This window comes from Ixodes scapularis, unplaced genomic scaffold, assembly GCF_016920785.2.
Source record: "Ixodes scapularis isolate PalLabHiFi unplaced genomic scaffold, ASM1692078v2 PGA_scaffold5__190_contigs__length_132052651, whole genome shotgun sequence".
Taxonomy (NCBI): domain Eukaryota; kingdom Metazoa; phylum Arthropoda; class Arachnida; order Ixodida; family Ixodidae; genus Ixodes; species Ixodes scapularis.
Genome location: NW_024609880.1, coordinates 130,571,164 through 130,582,813, shown reverse-complemented (window position 1 = coordinate 130,582,813; position 11,650 = coordinate 130,571,164). Strand labels below are relative to the sequence as shown.

General features: G+C 44.5%; 1 protein-coding gene across 1 annotated transcript; it reads right to left on the bottom strand.

The window, feature by feature from the left end:
* Positions 1-2,197: 2,197 nt before the first annotated feature.
* LOC8028840 (regucalcin) lies at positions 2,198-8,941 on the bottom strand. The gene is made up of 5 exons (XM_029978272.3): positions 8,665-8,941; positions 5,462-5,650; positions 3,920-4,138; positions 3,361-3,507; positions 2,198-2,515 (listed from the first exon to the last, which is right to left on the bottom strand). The coding sequence occupies exons 1-5, from the start codon at positions 8,816-8,818 to the stop codon at positions 2,310-2,312; spliced, it is 915 nt and encodes a 304-aa protein (XP_029834132.2). The 5' UTR covers positions 8,819-8,941; the 3' UTR covers positions 2,198-2,309.
* Between the last annotated feature and the right edge of the window lie 2,709 nt (positions 8,942-11,650).

Here is an 11,650-nt window from a genome sequence, read left to right as displayed (position 1 = left end):
GTTCTCAGCATGCGCAGTAGCTCTCTTTTGCGGAAGACCGAAAGCCCCGCATGCGTCCAGAACCCAGTGACACGCCATTTTTCACATGGGCGATAAGCGCTCGGACGGGGGCATAATAGCCCACGTGTACGCACGTAAGTGGCGGTGTCGTAGAAGTCCGGGCGGGGCCCGCCAGGTGTCGTGAACCGCCGCGACCCGAAGCTTGGCCGACCAAAGCCGCGGTTGTAGAATCGGTTCCCAGCGGAGACGCTGGCTGCCAAGCACACGAACACCAGCTGCAGGGGAGCAGGACGGAAGAAGCCTCACTCACACAAGTATAAACTCCGAAAGTCCGTTTTCAACGGGCCTGCTGATTAATTAACACAAGTGATAGCTCTTAGAGCACGAGCGCGGGAACAGAGGTAAAAACAAGTCGAAATGATATGCATCGCGATGTGTACATTGATCATCTCCCTATGACCTAATTCAACCATCTCCAGGATACTGATTTTTTTTTCTTGGTTAAAAGTCCGGGTTTCTTAACTATATTAGTAGAGTAGCTAAATAGTAAAACGCGGTTGTCATAGAAGAGTGAGAACATCGGCTCCCTGTATTGGCAACTCCAGCTAAATCGACGGCACCTAGCGGCTAGAACAGAAAGCTGTGTCGGCAGGTTCTCTCGCCAACCTTCTCGAGCCAATCAGATATTCACAGTTCCCGGCGATCAAAGACGAAGCCATAAAAGTAGGTTCAAAACACGAGATGAAAATCGCCAACAGGCACGAGTAACTTTGAACTAACCTGAACAGATTGGCCCCTAATAAGACCAGTTTGGTTTCCAGCTAACCAGTAAGACACACTGGTCCCTAGTCAAACCATACTGATTCCCACTTGGCCACTCTGATTACCACTTAGACAAGCTTGGCCACTTCAATCCCCACTTAGACCGACTGGTTGCCATCGAACCAACTTGGTCACTCCCATTTCCAGTTTGACCACTTCCATTTTCTTACAGATTTTTTTTTTTCTTTTTGCAGTAGAGACAGTAGTTGTTCATTTGGTCCACGGCCTCACCTTTGCGAGCATCCTGCAGCGAGTTCCGGAAGAGGTGGTGACGATCGTCGGTGGCTGTCAACGGGGACGCACGTTCTCGGGGTTTGCGGCAGCGTTGTTGAGATCACGCGCTCGGAGCTGTGTCGACCGACTGGCAGAGCGCTTCCGTTTTATAACCCCTGGACCCACGTGACCGCTCTACTTCGTCACAGTAGATGTTTTGTGTTTTTCTCGCCTCACGTTCTACTGGCGACGTCCTTAATCACGAGTCACTGCTATTATTCTGAGGTGTCACACGACTTCTACTAGTCCACTTCTCCCGTTACGGTTCTTGTTTTCATCCTCTGGGCTAGGTCGCGGATTGTCCGAACATACTAGGATTTGAAATGTTCGAGACATTTTACGAGCTGCCAGATATTGTGTGTCTCTAAAATACGTTCATGTCGAGTTCGGCCAAGATACTTAATATTAGCTGTTTTTTTTTTTTTTATCCCACTCGACCTTGGGTTTTTTTTTTTTCTCCAGTTGCATATATATATGCAACTGGAGAATGTTACTATGCATATATATGCATAGTAACAACGGAGAGGAGAATTGCTATAATGATCAAGCACAAAAAGATTTAAAATGCAAAATGCGTGTGTACAATAAAAGCCAACATTTCATGGCGTTTCGAGGAAGTAAGCCAAGAAGTAAAGATACGACATGTTTGTTGAAAAATATAAGTTACACGACACGTCAAGTTTAAAAGACCAAAGCACTTCTATGTGAGCTCAAAGTGCCTCTACGTGAGCTTCTGTGTCAGCCCAAGGTCCGCAGCAACATGACCGGGGCGATGAAATCGCTTCCAAATATATGTCGAGGGTCTCGTAGTTTAGCCGAGTAAATTGTGTATCGTAGCCTTACATAAAAAGAAAGAAACAAATTAGCGACGTGAGATCATAGGAGCGAGTAGGTGAATCCGTCGGTCCTTTTCGTCCCATTCAAGATGATAAGCTTCTTATAAAAATGCCACGTCTGAGGCTTGCGGTATTATGTTGCCTGAGAAGCTGGTGCGATGAATGTTTCACTTCAAAACACAATCTTAGACTACCTTGGTGAATTATTCAGACATTTATCTAACATACACTATACGCAAATTAATTAATTGACTGATTGATTGGTGATTCATTTATTGATAACGCTTCGACCTTTCTTGCGTGTCTGAGAAGCCAGAACCAAGGGCCAAGAAGTAAAAAATGCATCGACGTTGCGTACAACACTCCTGGCGACGGCCACTAGCGATTGAACTTGTAAGCGGGGCAGCCTGAAACTCCCAGGCCGGTGACCCTGAACACGGTTCCTGAGAGCGGCTCGCGCTTGAGCTGGTCCTCGGTGAGGCCGCGCCACGCTGACGTCACGAACAGCTCGTCGTAGTTGGAGCCTCCGAAACAGCATGACGTGGTTCTTGCAGCAGGAATGATCACCTGTCTTAGCAGCGTCCCTGGAAAGTGTCGGGGGGCTCTTTTGTCAGCACTGTATACAAACGTGTGCCTTTTATGTAGCACATTATAAACGGGTACCTATTTTTTTAACTTTGAGTATTTTTAAGCGTACATATATTGACGGTTTCCTGCACTACCCATAGTGTTTTGTTGTTTTTTTTTACTTTTTTCTAGTAACGTTTATCTACATTTTTTTATCCCTAGGAATGTGACCACAGCAACGACAAAGAGCCTTTGAAAACCCAGAGTCGAAGAGAACTGCGTAGCGGCCTGGTTCGCCTCGTTGACTAAATAATCCCTTTTCAGCTGCGTGTTCATTCGAACGGCAACGTTCCAGTCGGAATATTCAACGAGGCCGGTCTCTACTACATAGGTCATACTGCAGACGAGATTGAACGTCTAAAGGGGTGTCCAAACAGGACACTACAAAACGCACGACTCTGACAAATCGTGACAATTGAAGCGGGCGCGTCCGCTTCAATTTTCACGATTTGTCGGAGTCGTGCGTTTTGTAGTGTCCTGTTTGGACACCCCTTAATAAGTGTGAATATCCAACGAAACGGAAGGCCCAACCGAGTTGAAATACCCAAGGTGCCTTAATGCCCGTTTACCTCTGAGAAATCGGACAAGGAATGTTCAGGGATGCGTTCCTGACTCCGCGTTCTGTTGCTGCGCAGATAGTGCGCTGTTGAGGCCAGGGTGTCGCATGAACGCGAGAAAAACTAATTCATTCGCCAAACTCCTTTCGCAGATTAAATTACAGGGATTCCGCGCGCGCTTGTTGTTGAAAACGTGGGACGCAAAAGGGGACGGTTTTGGGGATGCCGCAAGTGCAGGAACACACCTGTTTCGGGATCAATGTTGAGCACCCTCCCTCCGTCGTAGCAAGCCACCCAGAGTCTTCCCAGGGCATCGTGCGTCATTCCGTCCGGGTATCCGCAGTCCTTGTAAGATGGATGGCTGTTCCAGTTCAGAAAAGTCTGTCTGTCAGCTGGGCAGACAGAAAATGAACACCGTATGCACAGGGTATACACAAAGAGAAACTCAACGACCTTCAGGATATTTTGCTTAAAACGAAACTACAGTTAACACAGTCAACATTGCAGCGTAGCAGTGCGCTTTTCGCTATGTTTAGAACATATAGCCTGCTCAGAATTTGAAACGTCCAGAAGTATAATGCAAGGATCACTTTATAGTTGTCAACACGTCTCAAAAAAAGCGAGTGTTCAATAAAAACAAACGGCGAGCTTTCCATTTATTACGTTGCAGAGCTATCATTTTAAATGCTCTCAGCAAAATAAAACAGTTTCCAGACTTACGCAGCTTGTGTCAATTGCAGCTGAATACGCTCACTAATTTTGTACTCGCGGTTCCCGAACAACTCAGGGTTTTTGTGCACTCACATAGTCGTCCGTCCTCGGCAGAAGACCGGAAGGAGTAAATTTTCCGACTGTACGAATCGATGAAGAACATGGTCGTGTTGTCCGGCGACCACGTCATGCCGTTGGAGATGTTCAGACCTTCCATATGACTGACGGCCTTCAAATCGGTCGGTTCGAAGCTGTATAGAGACCCTTTGCCCAGGTCCAGAACGCCTGGCTCCAGCTCTGCGCCTCTGGTACCTGGATGATAATCAGCACTGAGACGAGTTATCGGCGCCAAATAGAGGTCATGCATCTTCAGGCTGGCTTAAGATCGACCAGAAAATCATGACAATGCAATTAATGCAAAGGTGCAAGAGAGCTGGACAAGAATGACAATAGAAATCCCTGGAGAAGGGGAACTAATATCGACCGGAAAAACAGGCTCCTACTCGTGGCAACTTTCAGTAATTTAGCGGTGATTTTAAACCTGCTAAATTGCAAGGAGTACTCGTGCGAAAAATTAAACAAACTTGCCAGAATCAATGGCGGACGTTGACGGACGCGACTGAGTTAGCGACGGCTGTATACTATACAGCATCACCGAGAGGTGCAGCAAGGTGCAGCAAAAAGACGCCTTGAAATTTCACGAGGTAAAATTTACCCCTAAAATACAGGGTGATTCAAGGAGAGGCCAAGCTCTTTAAATCGACCGCAAAATTCGGTTTCTTAACCTATCGCGCTACGACTTTGTGCAGCGTTGCCTACAGATGGTGCATTTTTTTTTTTTTTTGTAAAATTTGCAAAGACCGAGTTTACCTGACGAAAAAGTAAAGAAAGAAAAAGGCTTAGCTCCTATGGGAACGCAGCGAAGCCATCGGTCATCAAACAACATGGCACCGTTTCGCGCGGGAGACAAGAGATGGCGCAACGAACGCCGCCAACTAACGATCATACGGCGCCGAGAGCCGGCGTCTTTAGCAGACGATATTTTCGACTCAAAAGCGGCGCGCGTTCCGCAGGCGGCGACAGTTGCAGAAACAAAAACAGGCGCGGTAACAACAAGGAACTGCAGTTGCTTGTTTGCTAAAGACGCCGGCTCTCGGCGTCGTATGCTCGTTCGTTGGCGGCTGTTGACGTTGCGACCGGTTGCGCGCCATCTCTTGTCTCCCGAGCGAAACGGCGCCGTGTTGTTTGAAGACCGGTGTCTTCGCTGCGTTTCCATAGGAACTAAGCCTTTTTCTTTCTTTACTTTTTCCTCAAATAAGTTCGCTCTTTGCAAATTTTACAAAAAAAAAAAAAAAATGAAAGAAAATACACCATCTGTGGGCAACGCTGCACGAAGTCGTAGCGCGAAAGGTTAAGAAACCGAATTTTGCGGTCGATTTAAAGAGCCTGGCCTCTCCTTGGATCACCCTGTATATTTTTGATGAAAATTTGAGATCACTAAATGTAGGCACCGATTTTTTCGGCCGATATTAGTTGCATGATATTACGTTGCATACTTTGCTGGGCCCTATCGCCAGGGGTATTTGTTAATATGTATTTCCCGTCTACTTGAAGCATTCTCAGAGTAAGACCGACCTGCCCACAGGCGTCCCGTGACGTCACACTTGCCGTCGTTGAAGTGGTTGCGGGGCCTCTCGTCGTCCACTTGGCACAGGACCGCCGAGTCCCCGGTCCTCCAGTCCAACCGACGCAGCTCCCGGTTCAGCGTCATCACGTTCAGGGCCGGGTTCGACGCGTAGGGAATGGCGAACGTCACCGTGCCATCTGCGCAACAAGTCCTCCTCGGTTTCATTTGAGCGGCTGTCTCAAAAAATAACTACTTTCCACGTCTGGTGAGCGCTCATCAGCCCGAGTGGAAAATATCACGCCTCCAATTGTTGAGCACGATGGGAATAACAACGACAAAAAATCTGGACCGAAAAAAAGGAACACTTCGTATGATAGGACATAGCTTTATTGAACATAGCTTTATTGATCATGTAACGCTATTACCAGCTTGCCCAGTTCAACCCTGATATACGTGAGTCTAGTGAATTACAAATGATCGCTATCGCACTTTGGCATCTACAGTGTGAACCAGTGTCGTCACAGTTCAAATTCAGACCTCTTCTCGTTGAGTAAACATGCAACGTACACTTCCATTTTTCTCTCGTAACAACAAATTTAAAAAAAAAAGGGACCGAAAATTCGTGTTTTATTATTTCGTGCTCAAGATTTCATTACAGTTCAACACGTATACGAACATTGTTCACTTGCCGAGCCAAGAAATTGAGAGCGAAATTCGTCAGGACGCGTAATTGTCCGGAAATGTATTTAATGTGAAAAATTGTAAATATTGTAGGAGCATCGTATTGGCTCCCTTAAAGAAATAAAATGTCGACGATCTTCTTAATTTGCGAATGGGCAGTGGCCAACCCATGGCTGGTAGATTGGAAAAGCAAAATTTCGTCATCGCAATTAGAAATTCTTGCATCTGAAATCCTTCAAGTTTTCAAGGTCTGTACGCGTATTTTATTTGTGTTATGCGTTTCTTATCGTGTTTTTTTATATTTACGGTCAGTTGTTCCTCTGCTTGTGTGATGTTCAAATTGCACTTTACTAGAACGAAGGTCTCGCGATATTTTTGAGTTCAAACGTACGTGCTATCAATACACTCTAATACCCGTGCCACACGGGCAACTTGAATGCCACTTACAACGAATGACATTTGAACGATCGGCCAATCAGCGCGCGGAACTCCGAGCATGGGGCGATCCACGCGCGACAGATCGCGAGCCGATTCGTGAATCACACTAATGTCATTCGTTGTAAATGGCGTTCGAGTTGCCCGTGGGGCACGGCTATAAGCCGGGTCCCACTTAGTAAGAGGGTCATTTCTTCGTTTTTCCCCCTCTTAACTCTAAGGAGGACGACAGATTTCTTAATATTACACGGGGATTCTACCTCTTAAATAAGTGAGACAACCCCTCTTAAAGCAAACGAGACAGCGTCTCCCTTAAAGTCAAGGCCAGTTCCCCTGAGAAAGAAAACATTTTTTAGATATTTTCCCTCTTAAACTTGGAGGGACGGTGGCGCGCTTAAAATGCAGGGGTACAGTCCCTCTTACGTCATCTCTGCTATTTTAAATATCGTAGAATTTCTGCTTGTTCGTGGTTTGACTGTCAGCTGACATGCTGCACTGCACTGACGCGGTGCTGGCACATCCGCTGATATTGTTAAGCCAACATCATTTTGCGCTGCGTTGCTAAAGTTCAAATTGAGCTGTATAAAATGTTTGATATAGGAAATCAATATGAAAAACCAAACAGTTAAAAGCGTTAAAAATAAACACGTGTTTTATTTACCATAACACAAGAAGGGATCTTGACAAGTCTGTTTCAAAATACTAATTTTATAACGATGTTTTTGCAGCTTACACCTATACAACAAAACGTTACAACGCCAAAAATTGTCGTTTCCTACGAACTATCACAAAAAAAAAAAATCGTACTGCAGAGTGATTTGTCTTTGGTAGCTATCATAAACAATAACAATACTACCCTGCTGAAAATCGTCTTTTTTCAGCGGCTATCAAAAAAAAAAAAAAAAAAGATAACAGTAGATATTTGTTTCATAGCATTAATAGCAAACTACTAATCATTTCTTGCCATTAGCAGAGGCTCAGAATTTATTTTGTTTTTGAACGGCCATAAGCAATTTTTTCAGCTTTTCCGACATGAACTGAATGGGAAACTCGTCATTTTCGGCGAGCAGAAACTGGAGAAGTTCAAGGGCTTGTCCATATGCCACAGGTTTGGAGAGTGCCCTTACGTAATACACGCATAAGCAGATGACTAGTGCCTCCTCCAGAGTCGTGCTAGCGCAGAACTTCACGAATTGGTTCCCCGAAACTATCTGTTTCTCAAAGGTCGAAGAGACTCTTCGGTCAGTTGTCCCTCTGCTTGTGTGATGTTCAAATTGCACTTCACGAGAATGAAGGTTTTGCGGTATTTGCGACATCAAACGTACATGTTATCTCTAAGAAATGGTTCGTTTATAACATTGTCAAAATGTTTTTCGAGCAAACAGAAAACATGAAGCAAGGGGCAGGCAATATACGAAAATGTTTCACGGCGATCTAATAGATGGTGGTAGTGTGCCTCCTCGTCGTGAGAGGACAGGTTGTAAGTTGGGGTGTCGCGAACCTGCCGAGGTTCGAGTTCAACGAAGTTCGACCTTTTCGAACTTTCAACGTGATGTTCGACAAAGGTTCGACTAAAGTTCTACTTTTGTGCGCATGCGCGAAAACTAAAAACAATAAAAAAACAGTTGCTTTTATTTAGCGGAGGAGAATTGCAAATATTTGTTCGGTGTACTGGCATCACTGGTTCACATTACTAAGGTTGAAGCCTGGACGAGTTGGTGTGACATACGAGTTGGTGTGTCATTCTTTAGCGCTGTTTTAACCTTTTAAGTATGTCACATTACTAACTAACGAAAGCATTAAAAGCGCATATTTTCGCTTTCATACGGTGTAAACATTGGTGGCCGTTATATAAAATATAAAATAAACTACTTTCTAGATATTATTTGTTTTCCAAAATTCGAAATATTCGCGTAGAAGCCAGGCAACACTGCCCATAAGTCAAACTTTTTCGAACTTTATTGAAAGTTCGAAGGTTAGGTGAACCAGTCGAACCTTGAGGTTCGACAAAAGTTCGCGACACCCCTAGGCGTAAGCAGTGTCAGGTGTGTGAAGCAGCCTCGCAGAGCAGCGCGTGAGGAAAGGAGCCACTGACCGAAGTGGACGCTGCTGGTGTTCCCCGTGGCCAGGTCCAGTCTGCACACGTCTCCTTCGAAGGCGTCCACGTACAGCAGGCTGGCCGAGCTGGGCTCCCAGTGGGGGCCTTCGCCCAGGTTCGAGCGCAAAGGGGACGCCGCGCTCACCGACATTCCTCCCGACTTCGAGGAAGTCGATGTCGATACACCGCGCTGCCCCGCTGCTACGTGTGCCGGGGGCGGTTCTGCTTGCGCGACCGCCACGAGTTCCTAAACGCTCCGGCGTGTTGAGGGTACGGACAATTATACGGTCCAAGAGCAGATGACGATACGATACCTGCCGCTAGGCCACTGTATATACTGCCGCGTAGCCATCTTGTGGCATCGTGGATTACCCGCGGTATGGCGTGAGTGATCACGCTGCACGCAATGTAGTTCTCTGTTTCTTCATGCTGCAATGCATTTTTTGATTCGGAGTCAACTTGTGCGGGGTCCGAAGTCAATTTGGCTCGTGATATTACGCACCGCAGGATTGTTATCTTTGGGGCCAATACCGAATGGTTATGTTTCGCAAAGGAGAAAAAGAAAAACGGTAACAAGTGAAGTACCCAACGGAAAGTACCATTCTTTTTTAGCAGTCTTCTAACGGTATTTCCTCGGCTTAATGAAAAAAACGAAAATGCTGCCGTATTTTTTTAACCACGTAACGTCTGAATTACTTAAAAACAACCGGGCAGAACACCCAGTAGAGTGATATTTTATGTCTACCTTGTGTTCGAGTTTCTTTTTCTTTCATCGAGTATATCTGTGCACGAATCAAAATTGTCAAAATGCCGGTCTGGCAGATTTTTTCTTTTTTTAGCAGTGCCGTGAAGTAAATATTTAGAGTTACCTAACTTCCTGTAACTCGTTACAATTTCAGCATCTAAATAGTTTGTTAGTTGAAATATAATTTCTTTAGAGTAACTGTAACTATGACTTAAATCACATTTTCAGAGTAAGTTGTAACTAGTTACCAAACTCATGTGGACCAATCCAAAAATTCCCTCTGTGGACAGCTAGCTGTCGTCCCGCTCCCAATCGTGTGCACAGAGTGGTAAATTTAAAGGATCTTTTGTTTGCACACACTTGAAGAAGGAAAGACGATTTCCGAAATGTCTGTGTTATGAAAGTCTCTGCTCTTATTCGAACATATCTAAACGTCCTTATTTCTCGATGAACCACATTTTTAAGTACATTCTGCGTGTGAAGCTGAAATATTGATCAGCCAACGTAGCGCACCTCGAGGATGAAATATTTTAACGGTAATTATAATGTGACCAGCTAGTGTTTGTGCAAACCTGCGACAATATATTTATGAAACGTTAACTGTATTAATAATTCAATGTCACTTCGGCAAGTAACTACAGGCGTTACTTAATTACTTCGCAAAAGTACCTTGTGCGGCTTTTTTTGTTTTTGTGTACATTGACAAGAGGTACAGACGGGAACATGCAGACCTGTTAAAGAATTATAACTTATAGCAGATCGTTCCGCCCTTTGCCCATGATCGTTATCGCGGGTTGTCGGAACGATGGGCGGCCAATTTCTCTACTACCCGTTTTTTCAAAAGTTTTAGAAAAGCTTCTTTACCGCCGTTTGGTCGACTTTTCAAATAAATACGAGCTCATTTCTCCGTCGCAATTTGGTTTTAGGAAGAGCTGTTCTGCTGAAACACAGCCTTACTTACTCAAAAGGAGCTTATTTTAAAATGTTCCGACGATAAGCGAATTGCTTTAGTTGGGCTTTCAGATTTCGTCAAGGCCTTTGACTGCATTAGTCATGATATTCTTTCTAGAAGCTCGAAATTTATGGCATTCGTGGTCAGGCACTGATACTTCTACAGACCTACCTACGTTACCGCCAACAATATGTACACCTGTGAGCGATATGAAGGTGAACAGCCCTCTTCTTGTTCTTAACGCTCCTGCAAGTTTTGGAACAAGCTCTGTTCCAGAAGAGGGCTAGAACGCAAAGTTTCGACCCCAAGCCACGTACCATTTGAGACGTTGAGAGTTAATAGGGAGTTTTCGTAGACCGCGCTGCCCTTTCCGCTAAGCGTTCCGCAACGAAGAAGTTGCTACTGCGCCTGCGCGCCGATAGCCTTGACTGTGGAGTTCCCGCTATCGTAGCGGGTTGCGGAGGGCCTTGCGGGACGGCGAAAACGATCTACGAAAACTCCCTAATATAGCTTTCGGGAGCCGTAAAACAGGCAAGAAACCAGGTAAGGTGTTCAACTTCATATTGCCGGCGGGTGTACACATTAATGGTTATTCCTCTACTACGAAACCGATCACCTCAGGTGTTGCACAAGGTAGTATATTAATACCATATCTTTTTAACTCGTAAATAAATGATATTGTAAACGTTAACGTCGACGCTAAATTCGTCATTTACGCTGACGATGCGACCGTATTTTTTTCTTCTGAAAACTGTGATGAAGTCATTGATATGGCCAACCAGACATTAAACATAATAAAATCAGGGAGCGCTAGTAACTCATTAAAAAGCGACTACAGTAAAACCAAAGCTATAAATTTTTCGTAAAAAAAAAAGCTAATTGTATGATCTAAAACGTTAAGTATATATATTCGTCTCCGATTGAAATAGTTAGTTCTTCTAAAACTCTTGGAGCGTCTTCTCTTTTTTTTTTTTTTCTTTTTTTTTTTTCGTGAGAACATGTTGTGGGATAATCATATAAACAATCTCATTCCGAAACTAGCTCGTGTGGTAGGGCTTATAAATCGATGCCGTTCTGTTTTGCCGCCGAATGTTCAATTGTTGATTTATGATGCTTTATTTTTGTCGCAATTAACGTATTGCCACTTTGTTTGGGGTACGTCAACATTAAAGAACACTAAAAAAACTATTCCTTTTACAAAAAAAAAAAAAATCTTCAGGGCTATTTTTGATATGACTTATGATTCCCACACTGAACTATTTAAAACCCTCGATGTCATTAGTGCT

What these genes read in the sequence shown, in the direction of transcription:
- LOC8028840 (XM_029978272.3), bottom strand. Translation starts at nt 8,818, where the DNA reads ATGTCGGTGAGCGCGGCGTCCCCTTTGCGCTCGAACCTGGGCGAAGGC. An exon ending in CACCAGCAGCGTCCACTTCG is followed by an intron (nt 5,651 to 8,664) that starts GTCAGTGGCTCC and finishes CTTGTTGCGCAG; the next exon opens with ATGGCACGGTGACGTTCGCC. An exon ending in CACGGGACGCCTGTGGGCAG is followed by an intron (nt 4,139 to 5,461) that starts GTCGGTCTTACT and finishes ATTATCATCCAG; the next exon opens with GTACCAGAGGCGCAGAGCTG.